Below are 25,070 nucleotides of genomic sequence, written 5' to 3'. Positions count from 1 at the left end.
CTTCAAGCTTAGTTTAAACTGTGTTTGAACTCGAGTTCGACTCAGTTCATTATTTTTCGACCTCAGTTGCTAATTTATCTTTTCTGAAATCTTTATTTATTTAAACCTTGAATTTGATAAACTCATTGAATTATTTAAACTTGAGCTCGAATAATCTTATGTATATGTAAACTATTACTGTATTTTATAAACTCATAAAACTCATTTTAACATTATGTTTTCATATAAATTTAGAGGTCTCAAGTGAAGTCTAATATGCTTATTTAGAATGCTATGTAACAAGTATTTTGAACTATGTAATGGAATCGACTAACTCAAATGGGAATGGGAAGTGATATTCATACAACAAAATTTAGCCATCTAAATAGCTTGTGCAGTGAGGCGATCCTTCTGGGGGCTTAAGCTTATTTATAAAATGCAAGCTTATGACAATATCCCTTTGCTTAGTGGTTGGTTTAGCTTAAAATTTCTATTGCTTAAGATAGTAGAAAGACCAAAAAGCAAAAATGATATGGTTTCTTAATAAATATTAAAATTCTAGATCAAAAGATAATCTTCGGAGTTTCTGTTTATTGATCTCATAATCAATTATTTGTCGCATAACTTCTTGTATGAATCGTGTCATATACAAACCTAGTCAGATGTAACATATACAATGAGCAAAAAAGCATACGCTTTGTATTCAAACACATCTAGAACAACATTTATCTATGACCACAACGAATGCACATAGAACACAACACTATTACGATTATATATATTGATTGATGCATGTCTCTATATATGTAACCTCAAGGAAGAAAAGGGTTATGCGAGGGGTAGTCCTCTTTCTGTCTTCGATAAGCCCTGTTTTAGAAAAGAAAATAAAATCATGTCATGATTTGCTTAATCTATAGCAAGTGCTTTATCAAAACACTGGCAAAGGTAAGCATTTCTTATCAAAACACCCGCAAAGATAAGTAATTCTTTACCTAGTGGCACTGGATCCGCCAAGTGCAACAGTCCCTAACACAATGAATAGGAACGGAATTCGTATCAAGGCATGGCTTTTACTTCCTCCATTAGTCCTTGGGACTCCGGTTCTCACCACTGTTGAATATGTGCCTCCTGTTGAATATGTGCCTGTTGTTGTAACGACACAAGATAATATACAACACTTGCAATATTATAATGTAATAATGCCTATATATCAACATTTTCCACTTCCATTTGGGTTTTTATTTGTATGGGTTACTTCCAAGCTGCAACACAATGTAACAGAGGCGTACTAAACTTGTCATGTTTTATAATTTGTGTATGTGTCCAACTTAAAAAAATTTGTATAAGTTTGCGATTGTATTTTTATGACTTATAAAATGCTAATTACATGACAGTATGACACCAGTTGTATGTTTTAGGCTTTTAGCAATGTGTCATATGGAATACAATAGCTACGAATCTAAAGTTTAACATACATGATAATGATAATAACAATTTGAGACTTGTAACAAAATTTCAACCACTTTTTCCTAACATTAATGGTATGCAGAATTAAGTACGGAAACCAAATGTACAAAGGACAAAGAGATTACCCGATTGTAAGCATGTGTAAGCTTCTGAAATCTGTCAATTAAAGATAATATTAAAAAGTAATAATAAAAAATAAATAAATTAACAATTTCAAAATAACAACAATTTGGTAAGAAGTTAAGCAAGTAAGAGTAATGTAAATTAATTAAAGAAAGAAATTACCAGCTTAAAATTGGATTCAGCCACAGACCGTTGGGAAAGAGGAAAACGATCTGGATGTGTTTCTAATGCCTTTTTCTTGTAAGCGGCTTTCACCTGTTTTTTATTAATTACTCATTTACTTGCTATTTCTAAATTAAATCAAATTTAAACTTTTAATTATATTAACATAAATAAATAAACAAAAAAGAAGTAATAATCAGAAAAAGAAACCTGTGAAGAAGAAGGGGTGGAATTGGGAAGAAAGCCTAGCAATACCTTGGCTTCCTCTCCGAACATTTTTTCCCAAAATCAAACTAAACTCTGTCCTGTCCTGTCGTGTCTTTATTTTTTTTGAAAAGTAAACTTTCTATTAAAACTCACCCCGGTAGCATATATTTTCATTTTCCCCCCTCCCTCTTATTATGATTGTAAAAAGTAAGTAACTCCCAGTGTCGTCTTTCACGGGTTTTGGGTCTCAATACCGTCTTCGACGGTGTATGGGGAGGTTGATATGTAGACAGTCTTACCCCTACCAAAGGTAAAGAGACTGCTTCCAGGTTCTACCATAGGTAGAAAAGGACCTCCAGCCTTACTGGGCATGAGGATCGAACTCATGACCTCTGTTTTCAGAGGCATGAGCTCCAACCACTGATTCAACCCAGTTGGTTCCTCTTATTATGATTGTCATCCTTTATATGTTTAAGTTTTAAGAAATACTACATATTTCTTTACATACACTAACTAAAGTGAATACGATACATAAGATTTAATGGGGATGTTTGCCATTTTTGAGAAACTTTGGTTTTTAATTTTGAACAATAAGCTCTTTAACTTTAACTTCAAATATCGTATTAAAAAATTTGTTTGGATATAATTAATTTTAACTTTTATTTGAAAGAAAAGACCCCGAAATGAAACGCTACTTAATATATCGCTTCAAGAGCTTTAGCTTTTCGATGAAACTTTTAATCTTTAAAACTTACACCTATACCTCTTGAAGTTGCAGATACAACTACCATACCAAACACTTTTACAAGTATAAAAATTTTATCTAACAATTTTCTTAAAAGTTACAACTTACAACTCCAATTAAAAGCTACAACTACAAGATACAACTACCAGCTACAACGTTTTTACCAAACATAACCTATAAGTTTCATCTCTAATATTCATTCAGTTTAAAAGTAAAAATATAATAATTGCCGTTAAAAAAAATAAATATATGTAACACATACAAAAATGCTTACTAGTTTATGAATATAGTTACAATTTCTAACAAGGTTAGTGATAAATAAAGACATGAGATATTCATCTCTACGTCTAGAATTAAACTCGATTTACAAATTCAAATCATCATAGTTATATTATACGAGTAGAACTAACTCAATTTCAAAGTTAAACATGACACCTTTAATCAACCTCAAAGAATTACGCTTGTGAAAATATGTATCATTTTGATACAAGCCAACACGAGTAATTATGTATATTTCTAACGAGGTTATATTGATGTATGAAAAATCAATATATGGAATGAAGAGAAATAATGAGTGAAATCTACACGTGAAAACATTGCAATATACTCGTATGATACTGGAAAAGATACCCATGTTATACACGGAAGTGAAAGCTAGTGGGGGAATCATGCGTAGATTTTGTAACTTCTTTTTTTATTTTTGTAAATGATGTAAATATTATAGGTACAAATGTACAATTATGTACTACCTATTATTTTCCCATTCTTTACAATCTATGTGTAGGTAAAATGGTTTTAAATGTGAATATCTTCTTGAATAAAAATTAAATCAAATTTATTGAGTTGATTGGAAAATTTGTAATGTGTACTTGCATTAAAGATGTGTCCATTTTAGTTTGAGTTATAACTTATAAGTTATTGGACTACTCGTATAATGTACCTTATATAATTTGATGTACCTTAAATTTGAATTTTAAGAATGAAGACACATGACTTCTGGTTTACGAAGGTTTATGTAGTAGTATAGCTAAGAAAGACATTTAGGAAAATCTGTTAACGGTAAATCACTTTCCTACATGATTGCCATTTTTTTTGAACCAAAATGCAGTATTTGATCTATAAATCACACAATAAGATACAACTCTTTCCATTCAAACTAACATACAAAATCAAAAGCTCTTCCAAACAAAGATAATCACTGAAGACCCAGTGATCTAATCAATCTCGACATAAATACAAAGAAAATATCTCACTAAACAAACTAGGCTGTAGATAAAATGTTGACAAAACGCTAACCGTTCGCAAGAGACAAAAACTCTATCATCTGCATCCCTCGTCCAGCAACTAGAATTTGATACCTGTTCCTTCCACATACTCTAACATCCAGTGCTTCTGGTTCTGGTACACTAACGATCAAATGTGCATGCTCATGTAAGTTGCCATCTTCTGACACGCGCCAACATCGCACACGTTGATCAAGCCCAGTAGAGAAAACCCAATGCCCGTCTGTCCATACACCTATACACACAAAAAGAGTATACTTGATCTAAGTTATAAAGACAGCAAAAAGTATAGGGTTTCAACAATTGGATCTATATAACAACATAATAAAAGAAATTTTTCCAATTAAAATGAATCTACTGAAGGAAAGTAAGTTTCACCTTTCACAGCAGAACTATGAGCAGATGCAATCTTATGAGGATGTGAAAATACAATCTGGTAATCTTTAGACGTTCCATTTCCATTATTTAAGTGCATTTCTGAAGTTGATCTATCAGAACTCATCACACGAAAACAAAAAGAGTGCAGTGCTTGATCATCACCACCACTTGTAACGTTGCAAGGGAAACAAGATTCACTATTTTTAGCAGCATCCGAAACATGGAGACAATTCACCCCGGATTGGTGAATATTTTTCAGAACATGCAAGGGTTGTATCATATTTGTTTCTTGTGATGAACCTAAATTTGATGATGTTTGATCTTGGATACTAATCACAGTGTTCTCTTTAGTATTTAAAGATATGTCAGTAAGTTTTTCCTTTGACATGTCCAGTGACCGCCACTGACGTCCACCTTGGCTTCCTCTTCCAGTACGCGGCCTTCTCTGAAAGTTGATGCAATCTTCCTTGCGCAGAAATGATACTCTTTTCATAAAAGTTTCAACGGTTTCAGTTACATCCCAAAAGGAAATACTTCCATCCGTAGACCCACTAATAACCATAAACAGACTTCTCATCTGACTATTATCTGACAGATATACGGGTGATTTTTCACATTAATCAAGTGTTGATTTAGATAAGAGGAAGGCAAGATATATGACTTCGAAAATAAATACCATTTAAAGTTTGAAGTTCAGGGACAATGACATGTTGCAACGATAGAACTGGTGAAGTTGAAGGAACCAAAAGTGCAATGTCAAACCTACGATAGTCCAAAAAGAATGAGTACGATTTCTTGTCGGATTTCAAAAAAAACAAATCTTCTGTTACATAATCTGCTAAACATTGGTGTACACCAAAAAAGAAGTGTGATTTGCTCATAGATAGGATAATGGCACATACCAAAGACGATGTGGTAATACTAGAGCCCTTAATGTAACTGTGGCATCTGAACATGCAACAACGATGAAACATACAGATGTCCTGCAATCAGAAAAGTTACCCAGCTTCATTAATAGATACCAAACTATGGAGTTGAGAAATAACTAAATTAAGTTGCCGCTACTTGGATCTTACACCACCTTGAACCAGAAAGCTTCACAAGAAAAGCAGTCACAGCTAGGTACCGCCAGTCATTTTCATGACTATCACTGCTGCAAACTTCCGGTTTATCTAGAGTAAGTGAACTAGATGCAGTACCAATACTCACAACTGAGCCATTATCAAGATCTCCCATAGATTTCTCCTTCTTTGGTCCCTTCAAACTTGTGGCACTGTTTCTGATTGGAAAATCACTAGAAAGCCATTGAAACGACATTTCACTTTTAGGTGTTGAACTAATCTTGCGCTTCCAGGCGGTTAGGACCCTTTTTGCGCCAACTGAAATCAGTAGGAACTGGTCCTCATGGTCGTCTATAGCCATTCCTTGGATTTTTATGTCCATCTTATCATCTGTAAGAGTATGTACCGTCTGCACAGAGCAAAGTGATCGCACAGCAGATCCACCAACATGCTCTCCAAGCAATTTTGAAGCACACCAGTTATCAACATCTGAAGAATACCTGAGTGTATATTTTATCATTAGCTACAGGAGTAATGATACGTAAGACTAATTGGTAGGGCTACAAATATGCCTAAAATTTGGTGCTTACACATAGGCGCGTCATTTTTTTTATCCCATGTCAAAACCAGATTTTAGGCCTATTTGTACGCCTATCAAATAGGAAGATGTCATAAGTTCAGATCGTTTCAGTGACTCGTACCTTGTCAGCCTCACAGTTCCATCCTCGCAACCTGTTGCTATGTATCCCGATTGAAAAAGATGAGCCTTTGTTTGATCAACAATGAAACACAGTGAATGCATCTCTCTGCCATGGAATTGCAGATGGAGATTCTGGGGGTATATTCTGTCCCTAGTTGCTACCCAGTGCTTGTGCACATATATAACTTCATCCTGCATTGAAAATATACTCTTCTTTACTTGGAAAGTAAACATTAATTCGACTTTCTTCTGGAGCAGAAAAAAGAGAAACTCAACCACAAACCTTTACAAACGCAAAACAATACTTCATCTCTGGTACATCACCAAGAAAGTAGGTGTGAGGACGCCGCCATCCACCACATGGAATTTCAGCTACCTGTTACAAGTATTAATAATTGTATAATGGAATAACTGTATAAGTAGGTCAGACGGTCAAATATAAAGAGAGGGGGATGAGAAAGAGAGAACCTTAGTCTCAGTTGATGAATTCCAAAGTATAAAATTAGCTGACGCGAAACCTATTGCATAATCAGGATTGTCTTTGGGAGAGAAAGATTGGACCAAACTCAGCTCTTTTAGTTGTTTCATTCCAATAAACTCCACTTTCTGTTCACATTTATCATATTCCATATAGCATATGCACCCATCTCCCCCGGTCTGAAAAAAAACAATGTGTAAAAGATATCAAAGTTTCACCCTTTCCTTTAAATATTTATAAAAGAAAACAACACTTAAAGGGTAGCCGTACCGAGTGTAGTTCAATTATACTTGAATTTGAACCATGGATAGAAATACTACTGACAGTAGATATGCCATGAGCTCCTTTGAAGTAAGTTAAAGGGGAAATATGTGCAACTGAAGCAGCAGGCTTACCAATCAATAGGTTTCTTAACAAAGGATATATAACAAGATTACCACGAAGATCCCCACACACCAAAACCTCTTCCGCAAATGATGCATCCAAGCATACTATCCTTGCAGAAAAAGATGATGCAATTTCTGCAACTAAGCATGCATTATGTCCTATTTCATATTCAGAACTTGAATGGATATTCCATAGCTTCAACCTTCCTCTAGGATCAGCAGTAAAGATATACGCAGGACCCAAGGACTCGCACCAAAATGTTTCTAGAAGCTGTCTCTCAGCTTCAGCGGGCCACGTTAAAGAAATATTGACTTTTGGTGTCGGGCTACCAACAACACTCACAACAGATAATCTTCCCTTCCCATCTCCCAGAGCAATCAAATTCTCCACACGAGTGCCAACTGGAAATACGCTCATACAAACTATTGGAATATCCTCACTGGCACGATAAAGCTGAGTCCATACTGCATCACCAGTATCGGGCATTATTTTAGCAAAGTAGAGGACACCATTGTTTGTCGATACGTAAAGTGCATCTTCACTTGCAAAGTGCATACAACGCACATATTCACTTTTGCTACAAGAGCAACAAAACAATTTGAATGTCAAGATAACATGTATAAAGTTGCATTATACTATTCTTGACATATGACATACCTATCCATCAGTGCAGCTTGCTTTGAATTTGGAATCTGGAATGTAAAGATTTGTTTTTTATCATAGTCTTTCACACCATTGCATTTTTCCAAACCCATGGGTAAAGAATTCAACTGATGCACTTTTATGGCAGAATCAAATCCAGCAGTTATAAGAAGAGAAGAGGTTGGGTCATACAAGCATCGCCATACTCCCCTCCCTCTGCACAACAAGTAAGCAAAACCATTTACGCTGTTGTTTTATCTAAATAAGCGTAAAACTATAGGAGAGAACACCGTAGTATATCAGGATCATTATAAGAAAATAAAAGCTTGCAAATTTTCTGCATTTCCTTGAACTTACATGTGCTCTTTGATTACTCCAAGTTCAGTTCCATCTAGGCCCCATACACGACATGTACAGTCCTCACCAACAGTGATGATTAACTAAAGCCAGCATTATAATCATGCAATAAAATAATTACTTGTATATCTTTTTATCTGTAAAAGAAGAAATATATCAATTACTGAGGGTGTCCATGATAAGCTTACAGATTCAGACATACAGCAATCCCAAACCCTGGCACTGTGGCCGAATAGCACAGGCCCACTGGAAGGGGAAACAGTCACCTCCGCAGCAAATTTGGCATCAGTATTCCCTGTCAAAACTTCCCATATACGAGCACTGCACTAAAAAAATATGAACAGGAAACATTTTACACTGATTTAGCTGCTCTAAGGATTTGATAGTCAGAAAAACTGAGATCAGAATTGACCTGCGATCATCAGAGACCGATACCAGCTTTGATCCATCCAAGGACCAAGTGATTCGGAATATTGAACCTTCATGACCTGCAAGTCTACATACTGAAACGGCTTCGTATTGATGCTTGCAAACAGGGGTTAGCAATCCATTGTCTTTTAGAGGACTGTCTAGAGCAGGAACAACTTTCCAGACAATAATCTGCCGCAACAAAAATCAACTTATGTATGTTCAAAACAGAGAAAGCACTTAAGAAACCACAAATCATATTCAACCCAATATTCCATAATTACAGGCAATATCATGTATCTAAAAGGACTTTTGGGCAAAGAAGTAGTGCAGCCAAGTTGTTAAGAACTTCAGCTTATGTTTGTTTTGTAGGAATGAGCGTCATAACTAGTATGAAACCCATAAAATCAGGGAACTTTCTAACCCATTAAGAGAATGGGTTTAAATTTACATTCTCATTCCAATGTTTTACTTTATCAAACTAGGAAATGCGATCACAATCCAAACACCACCTCAATCAAGCTTAAATGTCAGGCAATTTATGGAATAGCTTGCTAATCATTGTTTTATAATTATCTAAAAAATTCCACCTGCAAGGACTAACTTTGCAAATAGTATTATAATGCAGTATTGTTCGTATTCAAACTTCAAGGTTATATGCACTATACTCAGGACAATTTGACACATGGATCCATCTAGTCAGGATTGAATAGTAAACAAGAGCATCAGAAATTTAGAGGAATCTAAGGAGAAAAATCAATTACCTCGTTAAAAATGGTACCACAGGCAACATGAAGAGAATCAATTTTTTCACCCCACATACGCATAGTATACAGAAGACATTTGTCTGTAAAAGAAGAAAAAACGAGTGAAATGTCTAGCAAAGATTTCTTCGGAAGGAGTCACCTAAAGTATTAACATACCTGGAGAGCTAACCTCATAGCTGATTGTAGATGTGGCTATGTCCCAGAAATACACAGAGTTATTAGTGCATCCAATTGCTAGAAACTGACTTCCTTGAATCACGCAATCCTACCAACAGGTAACGAAACAAGATTGTGGGTCCTTAGTAGAAATCGTGACACTATTTTTAAGTTTAAAAGGTCAAACATACTATAATGTCAGATGGACACAAGACTATACCTTATGATATATGCATCTATCAGTAAAACATGAAAAGTAGTCGCTCTCAAAATCTTGCTATAAGAGGAGTACTTTCCGATTATCAAAATACATTATAATGAACAGCATTTGTTAATTCTTTTCTTTCCGACAACAGATATCAATATTAGGGCAAGTGCTTTGAGACGTAATTGTAACTTTCATTTTTTGGTAATAGTAACTTGAGTATGTGTCCTCTTGTAACTTATATCACATTCATATGGAACCAGTTTGGGTGAGGTGGAAAGTTATATGGTTCCAATAATACTTGTTACCAGAACAAGAGGTAACCGGATAGATGGATGCATACAATTGCAAAACGAGAGACGCGTATATTACAATTTTCATGCATCACGAAAGATCCTTTTTTGGCTCTCTCTATGTCTCGTATCCCTAGGAGGTCTTCCTCCACTAGCAGGTTTTTTCGGAAAACTTCTATTTATTCTGGTTTGGTTAATATTTATTGGTTTTAATAGGACTCCTTACAAGCGTTGTTTCTATCTACTATAAAAATAATCATAGAGTTGGAGTATTATATTGAAGATATATATAGGCAAAAAATAAAATAAAATGAATTACCTGAAGAAAGCAGACATCTAAAATCCAGTGACCAAAATTAGGCAAGGACTGAACTGAGAGTAAATTCACTAGATTTTGTTTAATGTCGAATCGAAGTAATTTAAGTTTTCGTTCACCGAAAACGGCTATTGTGAAAGTAAACGATGATGCATTATTCTTCGTTGGTGGAATACAAGTAGTAATGCCATGGACTCTGATTCCATTGAACACTTGAAAGGAAGCGATCATATTTGATGTACTCAAGTCATAGAATAGAAGCTGTGAACCGGTACCTAAATATTAAGAGTATGAAATGATTGTTAAGCTGAGAGCCTGAGATTAATTAATTGATTAATGACTGTAATAAGTAAATAAATGAGGAATTGAAAGTGAAAGAACCTGCAAGTAGATATGGAAGTGAGGGAGATGGAGGTGGCAAGTGGAGAAAGCATAGAGCTGATATTTCTCCAAGATATTGTCCGCTTTCCATTTTTTTCGGCGAAGACGCCTGACGGCCGGTGGTTTTGTGCGGCAGCAAGAAAAAAGCGACGCTGATATGCTTTGTTTCAACTTTCAGAAAACTTTATGGTGGGCTGGCCCAATGTCCATGATAAATGGGTTGTATTGTATATATGTATGCATAGGTTGGCCCATGAAAATAAAAAGCAAAAATGAAAACAAAAAAAAATTATTGCGGTGAACGTGGATCGAACACGTGACCTTCAGATCTTCAGTCTGACGCTCTCCCAACTGAGCTATCCCCGCATTTGTATAACAGTGAAAGTTTTATCATATATATCCGATTCTAAGACTATGGTTATGTTGGGAAATGGAGAGCAGTATGGTATGGTCCGGTCCGGTCCAAATTTGTATCAATACACATCCCTCGCAGTAGACATATAGATATGGTGAAACGTGGGTGTCTCAGGAGGGCACAAGAATGCTATGTAAATGATAATCGCTACCTCTGTTTCTTCTCGTTCATTTCCGGTTTGCCGTTCTGTAACAAAAAATTGCTATTTGACCATTATTGGGCAACAAACATGAATTTTGTTTGCACGGAACTATAATACAAACAACTAGATAATCAAAAGCTTGCTATGATAAGACTATACTTTCAGCTCTAACAGTATATGAACAAATGGGGACCAGGGAAGCTATTCACATTCACAAAAGCTATCAATTTTCAAGTGACCAACGATGTTCAATATTTTGAAATTTCACCAACAGTGTTTATGTTGTAACTACAACAAATAAACTAGATTTCACATGCTACATGTAACGTTTCTTGCTATGGATATAAGACACCAACCAAAAAGGCCCTTGAGACTAATCTAAAAAAGAATATATCAATGGTTCAAAACCGTAACCTAACTTGCTCATTTTGCAATTTAAAATTACGATAATTTTCCAAGAAACCATATCAAAAATCTCGACGCTTTGCAATAAGCAAATGGTTTTCAGGAGAGATGCTAGATGGAACATATTTCACAAGCTCAGATTCTAGTCCATATTCCTTCAGCCACATTAACCTCCCTGCATCGATTATATCCTTGCACATAAACCCTAACACAGCCCGCTCTGTTGCAGACATATTACTCAGCAGATCAACCTCAGCTAAAATCTTTTCATTTTCCCTGCCAAACAAGTGACATATACATTTATCACCACTAGGCAAATAAGCAATATGTAATCGGTAATTTCAATAAAACTTGATCAACAATTACATCTTTGCATCATCAAGGTCTGAACCATGGTTCGCATCTACTGCCCAGCTGGTGAACCATGTAACTGCATGGAACTCGTCCTTTGTAAGCCCTAACCTAAGGAAGAATCCTCTATCTGCAGACAAGAGATATGGGTTACTTTCTCACAGGACATTAAAAAAACATAATTAAATGAGTTGGAATTTTACTAATATAATGCTTCCATTGGCAGAGATGGTGGCAACATGTTGCTATAGAAATCCCTCTAACGTAAGATGTGGCTACACCTTCCCCAACACAACATCTTATGGTCATATCTGACATAACGAGTTTCATCAAATCAGTAACACATCCTCAGGAAATAACTGAACAAGACAAAAACCAGTATTACCAGTTGCAGGCCCACACAGGTGTTTGCCAATAGCCAAATAAGGAAGTCCTTGCAATGACACAATTGCATTCAAATTTAAGTCCTCAACTGCAACATAATCAATTTTCATGAGGATACAATAAAACAAATATGAAAATTACCATAAGCAACAAATCAATTGTAAGTTACAAGCCAATTCGTTTAACACTCGTAAGTCGTATAGACGTATAGTTACTTCTTTGCTACAATTTAAAGATATTTAAATAATTAACTAAAAACCATTTTTATTGAGCTTTGTTCAATCATCATGTAGCTTTATGGACAATGCAGGCATAACCAAACAGTTAATTAGATAAATCACTATTATATCACATATATTGACAAGTACATGTGTCACCGATAATATTATAAGCCTATCAGAAGCACACCATAAACATAATATCTTGGAGGACTAATATTTTCATTACAGAATTAATACATCTTGAATGAATGAATGCACAAGTATCATGCATGCTCTCCTGTTCAATCAGTGTAGCATTGGCGAAAGATAACAAAACGTATTATAAGTACAGTCAACAATAGATATTTCTTACTGTCAATTCTTAACCGCTCTAATATCAAGCTCTCTTTCTGCCTCAAGCTTCGATCAGCCTAAAGTTAGATACTCAGGGTTAGCGTTGAGAATTGACTTATGTGTTTGTATACTGTATCAGCCAATGTGGAAATGGTTTTGATATATCCTTATTCCTACAATTCGGATTTCAACATACAAGAAACAAAAGAAAGGGATGCAATTTACGTCACCTTAAGTTTATAGGACTTGCGTTCGATCAAGAAGACCTTTGAAACCCCATAACAGTCCGCTAACATTTGTGTCAGGTACCCCCTTCCAGCTCCAAACTCAACTACTGCAGGAGTATCACTGGAATCTGCGGATGGAAATTGTTCCCCATTTGAATCAATACTAGGAGACTTCAATGCTCCAAGCCTTTCCAAGTTTCCAAGAATTGATGCCTGCTGGATAACATGCTTTTCTTGAAATGGTATTTTCCTAAAAACAAAATAGCATAGGCATTCCTACAGTGAAAAAGACAGATATAGAACTTCGCTTTAATATTTCACTTGGTAGCAAAAATTTATGACAATAATATTTCCTTGTACTTTTCGATTATGACTATATGATTAGAGAAAACAGTATATTCTGCCTCCTCGAGGGACATTCTATATCAAAAGCCTAAAGGTATATCTTGTGCAAGAGTAGCCAACAAAGCATAGTACAAGTCCAACAACATTATGTTCATTTCTGCTTCTCAAAAGATGACTCTCACAAACGAAGATTTTAACCGACCAACATATTGATTATACGTGGCCTCAAACCTTTGTCAGCAATTCCGCATCATAAACCCGAGATGAACATTACCCCAAGAAAATAGCACTTCAAACACAATGAAAGTTACAAACAAAAACATACTTTATTGGTTAAATTTACTCCCCTCACCCCCCTCCTCTTTTTTTTTTTTTCTCTTCCCAACCACGTACGAAGACTTTGACTCGGTAAAAGGTGTGTTCTCATCTTACAAGGTGCTAGGTTTTTCTGCAAATGACTAAAGCTATATACAGATTTCAAGAGCATTTGAGAAAGCTATGTGTTAAACAATCCTAGATCACTCATGGGAGTTGCCAACAATTAGTTGTGGTTCTATATATATATAGGTCTCACAAAGTAGTCCTCTACAAGCATATGTTGAGGCATGTGTCTAAACCACAAACGTTCCATTATTATAATTCATGACAATGACATTTCTTTATCTTTTTTCATCTTTAACTTTGTAACAAGAAAAGCCCAACACACTAGACATCCCTAGAGATTTCTTTATTTCCTCTAAAACCTTTCAGTAACTTTGAGTGTCCGTTTTGTCGATAGCCATGTGTGAGTTAACTGCATTAATCGGATATTAGCATGCTCTAACGTAAAAGAACTTCTATAGATGTTCACCTTAATACATTATTATTCGATCAGATGAGTATAGAATTGAAAACTTACAGCAATCATTTCGTATAACAAAATTTTCAAATTGCCGAAATCAAAACATATACTAGGTATACATTATGTAACATCATCATACCAGTCAACTGCTTGGTCAATCCAAGACTTAGAACCCTCCGGAACAATAAAAGAATCTCGAATCTCCTTACATATCGAAGCATGAACCGACTTAATTTTATCGATCAACTCAACAAACTGAGCTGCACTCATCGAATGCACAGCCATTCGTTTCGACTCCGAGCTAGCATCACCATCATCATTTTCATCACCACCTCCTCCGTTGATTCCCTTTTCGTAAAACGGTTGAAGTGACAACGAGGTTTCACGTTTCAGCAACGGACACCGTTTGATATGAGATTCTAGGTTTGATTCCAGTACTGAGCTGAAACATTGAATTATTATTAATATTATTATAAAATGAGTGCTTCTCAGTTAGGTTTATAGTTACTATTATATATAGATATAGACAGTTATATATAGAGTGGAGAGATTGTGTGTGCGAGAGAGAGAAAGGACTTACTGTGAGGGATCGATAGAGCAGGGAACCCAGGTGTCATTGTTTCTTGGAGTGTGGTTGCCGCATAAATCGGAGTTAGGGAGAGGGGGAATTGCGCAAAATCTTTTCTTTTTCGGTAGCCAAAACTTGCACCGGCTCCCCATGCGGCCTAAACCCTAGGCAGTCAAACCACCGTAGCACAAATTCTATTAAGATTTAAGAACGATAGTCTCAGCCTTCGGGTTGTTTAGCTTACCTTATTTAAGTTTGGTTTATTAGTTTATGCTTCATAAACTTCGTTTTTACAGTTTCCTAGCTAATCAACCCGGCTTCAACCCGGATTAACTGACAGACGTTTTGTAAATAAACCGAATGATACCCGGATAGCTTTAAAATATGTTGTCATATTAAAAAGTGTAATAACAACGTTAAATAAGTTAGAAAAGTTGTGATAAATTATTATGTAAAAATAAAACTAAAAAGGTAAAGGTAAATGGGGGAACCTTATACCCGGTACCACAATTGGATACCCATCGACCCACCCTGTATGAGCCATGTGATGCCGGTTAAATACCTCCATCCTAATCCCCACATGATCTGGACACCCCGAAGGATCAAACCCGCGTATTTAAACTTCACATATGAGTCTAGGCTTTATTGGTAACAGGTACCTTAAAAGAATTATTTTTTGTCGCCAGCGGGGATCGAACATGAGACCTTAAGGTCATCAAGTGCTTGCCTTACCACTAGGCTAATTGTGTAGTTGTACATACACGTTAAAACACATTCGATTGACAAAACAAAAACGTTATTTGGAGGAAAAAAACACCGTCATTTTCGGCCAATTATAAAGAAAAAATAAGGTATTAAAATCTTACTGGTTAATGTGGACATTTAATAAAAATCTATATTTTTGATACATATTTAGAAAAATGATACTTGAATTTTGAATAAAAAAGTATTATGATGTCATAATTAAATTAAGAAGATGTATAGTAATACACCTTTTAACAAATCTTACGTCATCACAAGCTTTCTTTATTAACATAATAGATTTTTTTACTTACGAACTTATTTTAACTACATATCAATAGAAAATTTTATTTTATCCATAAAAAACCATTGATGTATCATAATGCATTAATGCTATCTCCGATGCGAATGTTTTTGTTACCCTTATGTGTCCTTAAATATTTTTTGCCATTAAAGTTTGTCTAAAATTATAAAACTTTTTGTGAATGCCCTACTTAAGGCCATGTTTTACTTGTTCTTATCTTATATATTTTTGTATTTAGTCGGAGGTAAATGGATATATAAAGATATGTAAAGATGTTTATATAGTTGGAGATAAAATTATAAGATTTGAAACATTTATAAAGATGTGTAAAGATTTTTAAGGATATATTGTGGCAGCTCAAGGTACCTAAAGACATCCTTAGCATTGGAGATAGTCTTAAAAATATATTGATGATGTCATTATTTATCTAACTAATATTAACATTTAAAAAAAATTCAATAACTTACATTTTTTTTGTTTTATATCAATAATTTACAGTTTTTACTCTTTAAAAAAAAACCTCACTAAATAATTAACTTATAATTATTATATTTTGTAGCGATCAATTTATAAAGACTTTTCAAAATTTTCATCATTTAATTAATTAAAAAATACATCATATTATTTATAATATTTTTTTATAAAATATTAAAACTATATATGTTGTAGTATAACAGTATTTACAATCGTTGTCATTTAACATGTGATAACTGATAAGTCTCATTTAATCCATATCAATATCACAATGAAATATAAATTTTTATAATGTTTTTAAAACACAAAGTTATATATTTGCCCGTATATAAATCAGACAAAAATCTAGTTATAAATTTGAAAAATTATTAAAATATACCATAAAAGCCAAAATTTATCAAAATTAACCAAACACGTAAACTGAAATAAGTTAAGCCGGACATGTGCTTTGTATCCGAACATAGAGATAATAACGACGGATTTCTAACGAGTTTGACGGTTTTAATGGGTGGAGATCCCCTCAAGTTGAAATTAACTTGATGGGTCAAAGTAAAAGAATATTAACCCTTTGATGAAATAAAGGTCAAAATTTTAACTTAATCTTTAAATCTTGACCCTTGATTTTAATTCAAAGGTTAAGATTTATCCAACTTGACTAGTCAAATTGAGAAACTTGAGAGAATCCTCACCCGATTTTAATAGTACTTTTCATTGTTTTATGGCATTTTACAATCATGTCGAGTTTGTGACTTCATTGTCTATAAAAATGTTTCGAAAACTAGAGTAATGTCTAGCTTTTAAAGTTTCTATGATCAATAAAAATAATTAGAGTAAGTGGGCTAAATCGATATTTAGACGATTTGTATTCATGACTTCGTTTAAAGGTTGGTCACACAAATAAACAAATACTAAATAGAATGTATTGTAATGGGTAATGATATTTGTAACCATAGTCACATGATTCGCGGTTCGTTCCGGTTCAGGTTTGCGGTTCATTCCGGTTCGGGTTCGCGATTCGGGATCGCAATTCGCGAGGTCTTGTGAATCTGATTCGGGAGGGGTAGACTCATTTCGGATCGTTTTGATACGTTTCGGTTCGATGAACCTGAATCTAAAAATACAATAATAGATTCAAATATTTAATACTTCAAAGTCAAATGATTTTCCATACTTAAAAAAAAAATAAAATTTACAAGTCTTTAAACTTAAAAGTTTATAACCAACTACATAAAACGAAACAAATACTTAAAAATTACTCCATCCTTTGTTTTCTTCCATCCATTTAATATACTTATTTGATAACTTCAATATTTAATTATTAGTTAAATTAAAAATCACTTAACCCAAACATAATTTACTGAACTCAGTGCTTCCAAAACACGATTTTTTCCCGTCCAAATTGTTGAACCACACCCATTTGGGGTCGTTGAACCACCCTCTACTAGTTCGGTGTTTTTTATCTTCGGTTCGCGAATGGGTTCGCGAAGCGTATCGCGAATTGGATCGTCGAACCAAAAAGGGAATTCGTGGGGTGTTTAGCGAATCCTGTAACTATGTTCGTACCACATATTTTGATAAATCTACCACACAGTACAATTTTCTGAACACATTGTACAAGTTACTAAAACACATGTGCGGTAGATTTATCGGTTACTACTTCCGTTCCAAAAGAAAAGAAATAAAAACATGAGGTTACTACCTCACATGTTGCCTCTTATCACAATTCAAAACGATATGTTGTGAATGTAAGTGAAAAAACGGTTTAAGATAGGTCATGAATCTTAGTGAAGTTGGCTTAAAAGAGGTTGGGAACGTGAGTGAAAATTAAAATTAGGTTGGATTGTTTAGATAAAAAAGAGAAAAAATAACCTTTTACTATTAGTTATGTTATTTAGGTTGTGAGTGTTGATAACCTTAACGCAAAATACCTCTATGTCTGTTTCTGCATTACATACAAGTAATTAATATAGGGATAGGTATCCTGGAATGTAACAAACTTTGGACGAATGTCTATAGTAGGAAATAACTAAAGTTTTGTGTATTGTATATAAACAACTCAAAAATAATGTTTATTGTATGTAAGAAAAATGTATTCAACCAATTAAAATCAGACAAGTGGCACCTCTATATGGTTGTCACGTATGTTTTCTTACATACAATAAACATTTTTTAAAGTTGTTTACATACAATACACAAGACTTTAGTTATTTCCTACTATAAACATTTGTCCAAAGTTTGTTGCATTCCAGGATACTTATCCCATTAATATAATATCATTTGGATTAATATTCTAGGTGAGATGAGATAAATCTTATGATTAACTGAATGAGTCAATGAGGTTTCTGTTTTGACTTGCGACATGTATGCTACATTGTATCATAGAGAGATTAATCACAGTTTTTTCCTATTCGTATGTAAGTTACTAAATATATATAGGTTTACCAATAGCCATTCATGCTGCATCAGGAAATTAAAAGTACGTAGAAAACGAATGGACAGTAAATTACTAACTAGAATCATGGTTGATTAAAACCAACACCATGAAAAAAACAAGTCACGTATCTTAAATCCTAAATGTTAGGATTACCATTAACTGATACTACATACATGCATACACCCTCAAAATGAATCCATTTCTCCCTTAACAAGGACACAAGGAGAATTAAGAAACACATATAATTACCATGGCTAGTAAGGTCATCTATATCGTTGTATCCTTAGTCTTGTTTGTCGGTTGCGCTATAGGCGTGGTTCTCTTGATTGTCAACAAAGGAAACGAGGATGACAATCTTAATATGAGTACCAAAGCCGCCGAGAGCGTCTGCAAACCAACCGAGTACAAAGAGGCTTGCAACAAAGCGGTGACCGATGTGGCCAAGAACTCCTCTGCCACCCATGAGGACTACATCCTTGCTGTCATCCGTGCAACTGCGGATGAATTGCACAAGGCCCTTGAAAAGGCCACTGCCAAAAAGAAAGATCTGGGTGATGACAAAAAGGAGTCCCATGGTGACCTTGAGACATGTGAGAAAATGATAGGATATGCTACCGATGAGCTCCAACAGGTGCTTAAGGTCGTCTCCGAGACAGATGCAGTCTCGTTAGCCGAACAGATTGACCCTATACTTGTTTGGTTGACTGCGGTACGTTCATACCAGACGACATGCGTGGAAGAGATCAGAGACGAAAAACTAAAGAAGGACATGCAACAAGGATTGGAAACCTCTAACGAGCTAACCTTTAACGCACAAAAGATTGTCTATCACGTGCTCGATATCCTTAAGGATATTGGAGTTGACTTAGGTGAGTTAAAACTCCCGCCCGCTGGTCGTCGTAGGCTTCTTGACGAGATCGATGAGATGGATAAACATGGTTTTCCATCATGGGTCTCTAGTATGGACCGCAGGCTTCTTGGAGCCAAGAAAGGTGGAGGTAAGAAAGGAGGAAAAGGCCAAGGGCTGTTCAAAACTCCCCCACCGCCTCCTCTTCCACCAAACGCCCCACCAAATGTGGTCGTGGCTCAAGATGGTAGCGGAAAGTTTAAAAGCATTAAACAAGCTTTGGCATCTTATCCCAATAATCACCAAGGAAGATTTATAATCCATATCAAAGCTGGTACGTACAATGAAGGACAAATCATCGTAGACAAAAGGATGAACAATGTCTACATGTACGGTGATGGTCGAGATAAGACCATTATCACAGGTTCGCTAAACTTTGCTATAGCAAAAATTGGAACCTCTCAAACCGCAACAGTGGTTGCTCTTGGAGAACGGTTCATGGCTAGGGGAATAGGGTTTAGAAACACGATTGGGCCAGCAGGACACCAGGCGGTTGCATTTCGATCTCAGTCTCCTCACACTGTTATGATGGATTGCAGTTTTGAGGGTTACCAAGACACACTGTACTACCATGCTCATGATCAGTTTTACAAGAATTGTCTGATCTCCGGAACTGTTGACTTTATATTTGGGGTGGGCCGGGCTTTTATTCAAGACTCGGATATACTTGTTCGAAAACCGGATAAAAATCAAGCCAGCATGGTGACAGCAGATGGAAGAATGAAAATGGAAGAAGCAGGAGGCGTGGTGCTTCATAATTGCAAGATCAATGCAGCACCGGAATTGGCTCCAGTGAAAGGACAATTTGCAACCTACCTAGGACGACCATGGAAACCTGCGGCAACATCGGTGATAATGATGTGCGACATAGGAGATTTGATTAAACCAGAAGGTTGGACAATATGGGAATCGCCGGAGGGGAAGAACAACCATATGACGTGTATGTTCAGGGAGTTTAAAAACAGGGGACCGGGCTCCAATTTAGCAGGTAGGGTCAAATGGGCAGGCTATAAGCCCATCACAAATGACAAAGATGCACTTGGTTTTACAGCCGGCACATTCTTACAGGGAGGAACTTGGCTACCTCAAATGGGTGTACCAGCTAGACTTGGGTTATAATCAAATAGTATTCTTCCATTCGGTAAGATGACTCTATTTTTCTAAGTATAATTGTAATCAATTTCATAGGTGTCAAATCTTAGTGATTTAATAGGTTTGTGTATGAAGTAACATATTTTTTGTGAAGGGAACCTTTTTATTTACAAAATTTTGCATTAGTCATTAGATATGTAATCATCTTGTATCGTTCAAGTCATTCTACTCTGATTTGGAGTAAAATAAACAAGCTAGTGTCAAACTTAACATTTGTTTTGGAAACTATACACTTATACAAGTAAAAGACGTATAAACACAGTATGATAGTAACTTAATAATTATAACAACGCTTACATTTAAAAGTACAAGAAGATGACTTGATTACATATCATGTGCCAACAGCTTACATCTGCTTTTCATTTGCTACCATCCTGTCATGAAAGTTTAAATATATTCAGGAAACTGATGACTTGTACATGTATGCCACCATTTGTAGAATCTATATTCCACAACTCAATACATTCACAAACCAAATGAAACAGTATATGGAAATTCAGTTATCTGTTCTTAAGAGTTTTTTTTTGTGTGAAATACTGATCTTTAAACCCGACAATAATACATAAGGGGAATCAACCTGATAAATGTATGAGGAAACATCTTTGACAACATTGAGACTTTGGTTTTAACAAGCCATACATATATCCCGTAACAGGGAAGGTGAAATAAAGCAATACCGAAGTACCTGGACGTTTTAGAAAGTATGTTAGACTATGTGACATAGAAAGCAATATTCGCTTATATAAACATTGGATGAAACGTACCACATAGGAGCCCATGGAGTAGCAAGCTCTAGGAAAGGATAAGGCCACCTGCAATAGCCTCAAAAACTTCAGTTTACCATTTTTGTTCTACCCATTACCCAAAATCAATAAGCAATATAGCGATGAATTACAAATAAAAAAATGTCTTGTTGTGACGGGAGGAAGTGAAACTCACCATGAAAAGCAACACATATGCATAATCCACTGGAAAACTATATAGGCTGAGCTCCAAAAGATAAAGTATCGTAACCCGTGCCAAGAAAATTGCTGCAGCCCCAAATGGAAATAGGTAATAAGAGATACCGAAGGCACAAGAAGAAAAGAAAGACTATTGGAATCCAATTAAGATGAAGATGTTCCCAATTTGAATTACTTACTAAGCTGTTGAGAGCAGAATCTAGGACGAGAAAAACAGCATTAACGGAGTGCATGCAACCAATCAGCTATCATGGCATCACAGATTTACAAGTAAAACATAATATACAAACTTTATTCATTGTGAACATTACATATAAGTTTTACATGGGATAGGGAACAGAATATAAACTCAAACATACGTAAATGATAAGCCATTAGCAGGGACTAACCAGGGTAAGTTTGAAGGTATCACCAGTTTGAAATGGGAGTAATAGGCCCCAAAACACAAGGTCTGTAAGCAAAGAAGCACCTGCACAAGCCTGTTGCCAAACACTAACAATCAGCTCAAATTTTGTGAAGAAAACACGACGCAGACACAATAAATGAACCTTGTTTCCTAAGCGCTATGAACACAAACCACTCTGATCATGAATTTATGAATGTGATAGAAATTGAACTTACGAAAAATACCTGATAAATGTTCTGCATCGCATTACCCCAAAAACCGGCTTCTTCATTGATCTTGGAAACTTCAACAGAGCTCGAATCCATTTTAGAAAGAGAACGCTCTCTAAATTGCTTCCAACAGCCATGAGCAGATATGACACTTCCGAGCTACAATGAAGAACACAACTTTGGTAAAATAATGAAACATCATTGCACCAAAAGAATCCGAATACATTTTCTAAACAAACCACATGTTGTATTGTTATTACACAAGTACAGATAGACACATATATGTATATATGTGTGTGTGTTATAGGTCACATTACCAATGCCATTTTTGTAAAGGTGATGATAAGTACACAACATAATTTACCCGTACATAATACAAAACGGTACGTAAATGGATGATGTTTTCCCCGTTCCGTTATATGCAGTCTAACCGATATATCCCCGTGGCTGTTTCAGGATCTTTTCTTTGCCTTCCCCAAGATCCAAGCGAGGTTCATAAAACTTTTGTGAAAAATCAGGTCGCCTAACCACTAGGCTACATTGGACATGTACAAATAACAAATGGTACATTGTATAACTAGGTAAAGCTTATGACTATTACAACAACAACGGTATCAATACCCATGGCATGATGAGGATATGGGGAAAGCTTATGATTTATGTATATAGCAAAATTGCATTGTACGCATATCACTTCCCTATTTGTAGTTTATTAAATTAGTATAATTCGCAAAACTTTGACAACCGACAAATGCTGACCCACACACGGCACACAAGGACAATGTATGAAACCAATATATATAGAAAATAAAAGTAATTCAAGTAAATTAACATACCGCAAAATAAATGGTGACCAGTAAAAAAGTCCACCTACAAATTTACAATAACAGACATTACTTTTATTATTATTATTAGGAGGCAAGCTTAAAAGGGAAATAAATTTATAAAAAGAAATATTAAAGGAAGGCAAATAATACTAACTGTGTGTAAAAGAAGAAAACAAAAGGGCCAAAAGCCGCGAGGATCAGATACAGCAAATAAGCCATTGAAAGGAATGCGAAAAGCCTGTAGAGAAAAAGCCAGCGTGGATGGAGGTTGCGCCAGCAAGGGAGCCATAGGTGATAATAGTTGGTGGTGGGAGTGTTTTTGATGAATTTGATAAAGACTAAAGAAGGAATGATGATGATGAGAGCGCATACGAATACTTGCCATTGAAGCCAGTATTCTAAACCAAACCCCCCGTTTGCCATCTCTGTCTGTCTGATGATTGCTGATTCTGAATTTGGTAGGAAAATAGATAATTAGATATGTTAATAAGTGAAAATGAAAGGTTCTGTTTTAACTGTATGTACTATGTATTTATGTAAAAGGACACTTCAACACACGTTATATTGATGTTTCCGGAAAATAGTTGTGGCCCCACATATATGGTTAGACGTTGACATGATGACTCATGAGGAGACTGTGTGATGTCCCGGCACAACTACACAGCTTAAATAGGCCCAATTGATATTGCAGTTATTCAGCTCAGGCCCAATAAAGTGCCGGGACATGATTAAACCCAATTTACTAACAATATACTCACCATGGCCCATCTTAAATGTCAAATCTTCATTTTTCAACTTTAGATGTTAAAATTTTTGTTTATATTATATAATGTTTATAGTTGGCTAACTCAAGCTTACCATATTTTAAAAACTAAAAAGTGATTGGTGTTCATACCATCATACTAAAATTTGACATAGTGCTAGTCAATTGTAGCTCAAAAAGAAAACCGTATCAATATATGTCAATTTATGCCAAAATATAAGATGTCCATGTCATTTCTACTCTAAACACCCAAAAAATTCGTTCACAAGTACGCCCGGAACGTCTATGGTATTCGGTATAGTGTCCATGCCGTATGCCGTAATAAATACAGTATTAGATACTTCGTACATTGCTACTATAATGTATTATTTTACGGAGTTATTGTCTTCCACTTTGATCAAACCTTTTAATATTAGAAATCATCTGATAAAATTTCAGTACACCCATCACAATTCACAAAAGCTTTTCTTATTTATATGTTGTGATAATATAACCTTACAACTTTAATACATATTTCCTCCTAGCTACTTGCATTAAAACGCATAAATAAAATCATCAAAGGAAATAAAATTTTACATAAGATCAAATGCACCAAATATTACAAATTCATATAAACATGCCACGGTTTATTGCATAAAATCTGCATCCTGTCCCTGTCAGATAGCTATAATTCATAAAATTGCCAATAAAATATTAGAACAACTTGCAAAAAATGCTATATCATGCTCTTTCCCACTAGTCCAAAACAACTTCACTTATTTATGTTTCACGTTCACTTCTCTTATCTTAATCAATAAAGCTCTACGGTTTTACTTTTTCTAAGCATGGAGATCAAGATCCTATTGTAAATATAAGTCATGTCGAAATTTAAGTAAAAGATGGCCCCCAAAACTTTGCTAAAATTGGACTTTTTTTGGTTTAACTTGTTTTCTTAATTTTAACAATAGTTGTACTACTAATTAATAAGGGAAAATTGAGTGTGAGGTTGTCACACATTTAAGTTGGATAAAAAACCTCTCACATGTTAATATTTTAATATTAATGAATAAATGATGGATCCTGATTTTTATGAAATAAAAAATCAAAATGTGAGGAGTTTTTCATCCAAGTTGAATGGTGTTGTCTCACACGTTTACTTCTCCCAATTAATAATGTATCTCCAAC

At 35.1% G+C, this 25,070-nt stretch overlaps 5 protein-coding genes and 1 non-coding gene across 8 annotated transcripts; 1 reads left to right on the top strand and 5 right to left on the bottom strand.

Moving 5' to 3' along the window:
* Positions 1–656: 656 nt before the first annotated feature.
* Positions 657–2,043, bottom strand: LOC122593862 (dnaJ homolog subfamily B member 8). 2 transcript variants are annotated; one of them, XM_043766314.1, is made up of 5 exons: positions 1,942–2,043; positions 1,732–1,824; positions 1,572–1,602; positions 972–1,122; positions 657–846 (listed from the first exon to the last, which is right to left on the bottom strand). In XM_043766314.1, the coding sequence occupies exons 1-5, from the start codon at positions 2,005–2,007 to the stop codon at positions 792–794; spliced, it is 396 nt and encodes a 131-aa protein (XP_043622249.1). In that variant the 5' UTR covers positions 2,008–2,043; the 3' UTR covers positions 657–791. The 2 variants fall into 2 exon arrangements, with proteins under 2 accessions (XP_043622249.1, XP_043622250.1); XM_043766315.1 differs by having other exon boundaries at positions 972–1,107.
* Positions 2,044–3,802: 1,759 nt separating this feature from the next.
* LOC122592889 (WD repeat-containing protein 6) lies at positions 3,803–10,639 on the bottom strand. Its single transcript, XM_043765214.1, has 17 exons — positions 10,496–10,639; positions 10,118–10,389; positions 9,301–9,409; positions 9,142–9,224; positions 8,382–8,569; positions 8,158–8,290; positions 7,970–8,052; positions 7,628–7,828; positions 6,854–7,547; positions 6,574–6,762; positions 6,389–6,481; positions 6,107–6,297; positions 5,426–5,905; positions 5,247–5,327; positions 5,021–5,106; positions 4,345–4,932; positions 3,803–4,201 (listed from the first exon to the last, which is right to left on the bottom strand). The coding sequence occupies exons 1-17, from the start codon at positions 10,584–10,586 to the stop codon at positions 3,975–3,977; spliced, it is 3,789 nt and encodes a 1,262-aa protein (XP_043621149.1). The 5' UTR covers positions 10,587–10,639; the 3' UTR covers positions 3,803–3,974.
* A 149-nt stretch (positions 10,640–10,788) lies between these two features.
* TRNAF-GAA lies at positions 10,789–10,861 on the bottom strand. The gene has a single exon. It is a non-coding gene; the product is annotated as a tRNA-Phe (tRNA).
* A 418-nt stretch (positions 10,862–11,279) lies between these two features.
* On the bottom strand, positions 11,280–14,963 carry LOC122593419 (tRNA:m(4)X modification enzyme TRM13). The gene is made up of 8 exons (XM_043765829.1): positions 14,740–14,963; positions 14,299–14,601; positions 12,977–13,223; positions 12,766–12,823; positions 12,194–12,280; positions 12,012–12,119; positions 11,824–11,938; positions 11,280–11,733 (listed from the first exon to the last, which is right to left on the bottom strand). The coding sequence occupies exons 1-8, from the start codon at positions 14,877–14,879 to the stop codon at positions 11,520–11,522; spliced, it is 1,272 nt and encodes a 423-aa protein (XP_043621764.1). The 5' UTR covers positions 14,880–14,963; the 3' UTR covers positions 11,280–11,519.
* Positions 14,964–18,930: 3,967 nt separating this feature from the next.
* LOC122592128 (pectinesterase) lies at positions 18,931–20,749 on the top strand. Its single transcript, XM_043764337.1, has one exon. The coding sequence runs from the start codon at positions 18,931–18,933 to the stop codon at positions 20,704–20,706; it is 1,776 nt and encodes a 591-aa protein (XP_043620272.1). The 3' UTR covers positions 20,707–20,749.
* A 164-nt stretch (positions 20,750–20,913) lies between these two features.
* On the bottom strand, positions 20,914–23,682 carry LOC122593385. 2 transcript variants are annotated; one of them, XM_043765782.1, is made up of 9 exons: positions 23,298–23,682; positions 23,153–23,186; positions 22,332–22,475; positions 22,091–22,180; positions 21,881–21,946; positions 21,679–21,770; positions 21,504–21,551; positions 21,317–21,424; positions 20,914–21,113 (listed from the first exon to the last, which is right to left on the bottom strand). In XM_043765782.1, the coding sequence occupies exons 1-9, from the start codon at positions 23,564–23,566 to the stop codon at positions 21,086–21,088; spliced, it is 879 nt and encodes a 292-aa protein (XP_043621717.1). In that variant the 5' UTR covers positions 23,567–23,682; the 3' UTR covers positions 20,914–21,085. The 2 variants fall into 2 exon arrangements, with proteins under 2 accessions (XP_043621717.1, XP_043621719.1); XM_043765784.1 differs by having other exon boundaries at positions 21,417–21,424.
* Positions 23,683–25,070: the final 1,388 nt, after the last annotated feature.

The sequence above is a fragment of the Erigeron canadensis genome, chromosome 3 (assembly GCF_010389155.1).
Source record: "Erigeron canadensis isolate Cc75 chromosome 3, C_canadensis_v1, whole genome shotgun sequence".
Taxonomy (NCBI): Eukaryota; Viridiplantae; Streptophyta; class Magnoliopsida; order Asterales; family Asteraceae; genus Erigeron; species Erigeron canadensis.
Note: the sequence above shows the minus strand (reverse complement) of the source record. Positions and strands in the feature narration are given on the sequence as shown.

Coding starts and splice junctions, on each gene's coding strand:
- LOC122593419 (XM_043765829.1), bottom strand. CDS start 14,879: ATGGGGAGCCGGTGCAAGTTTTGGCTACCGAAAAAGAAAAGATTTTGC. Junction 14,602..14,739: donor TGCTCTATCGATCCCTCACA/GTAAGTCCTTTC, acceptor TCAATGTTTCAG/CTCAGTACTGGAATCAAACC. Junction 11,734..11,823: donor GACCTTGATGATGCAAAGAT/GTAATTGTTGAT, acceptor CTTGTTTGGCAG/GGAAAATGAAAAGATTTTAG.
- LOC122592128 (XM_043764337.1), top strand. CDS start 18,931: ATGGCTAGTAAGGTCATCTATATCGTTGTATCCTTAGTCTTGTTTGTC.
- LOC122593862 (XM_043766314.1), bottom strand. CDS start 2,007: ATGTTCGGAGAGGAAGCCAAGGTATTGCTAGGCTTTCTTCCCAATTCC. Junction 1,123..1,571: donor TTACACATGCTTACAATCGG/GTAATCTCTTTG, acceptor TTACAACAACAG/GCACATATTCAACAGGAGGC. Junction 847..971: donor GGCGGATCCAGTGCCACTAG/GTAAAGAATTAC, acceptor TTTCTAAAACAG/GGCTTATCGAAGACAGAAAG.
- LOC122593385 (XM_043765782.1), bottom strand. CDS start 23,566: ATGGCAAACGGGGGGTTTGGTTTAGAATACTGGCTTCAATGGCAAGTA. Junction 23,187..23,297: donor GTTTTCTTCTTTTACACACA/GTTAGTATTATT, acceptor GTAAATTTGTAG/GTGGACTTTTTTACTGGTCA. Junction 22,181..22,331: donor CGATGCAGAACATTTATCAG/GTATTTTTCGTA, acceptor GTTTGGCAACAG/GCTTGTGCAGGTGCTTCTTT.
- LOC122592889 (XM_043765214.1), bottom strand. CDS start 10,586: ATGGAAAGCGGACAATATCTTGGAGAAATATCAGCTCTATGCTTTCTC. Junction 10,390..10,495: donor ACTTCCATATCTACTTGCAG/GTTCTTTCACTT, acceptor CTTAATATTTAG/GTACCGGTTCACAGCTTCTA. Junction 6,298..6,388: donor ATTGTTTTGCGTTTGTAAAG/GTTTGTGGTTGA, acceptor TTTTCAATGCAG/GATGAAGTTATATATGTGCA.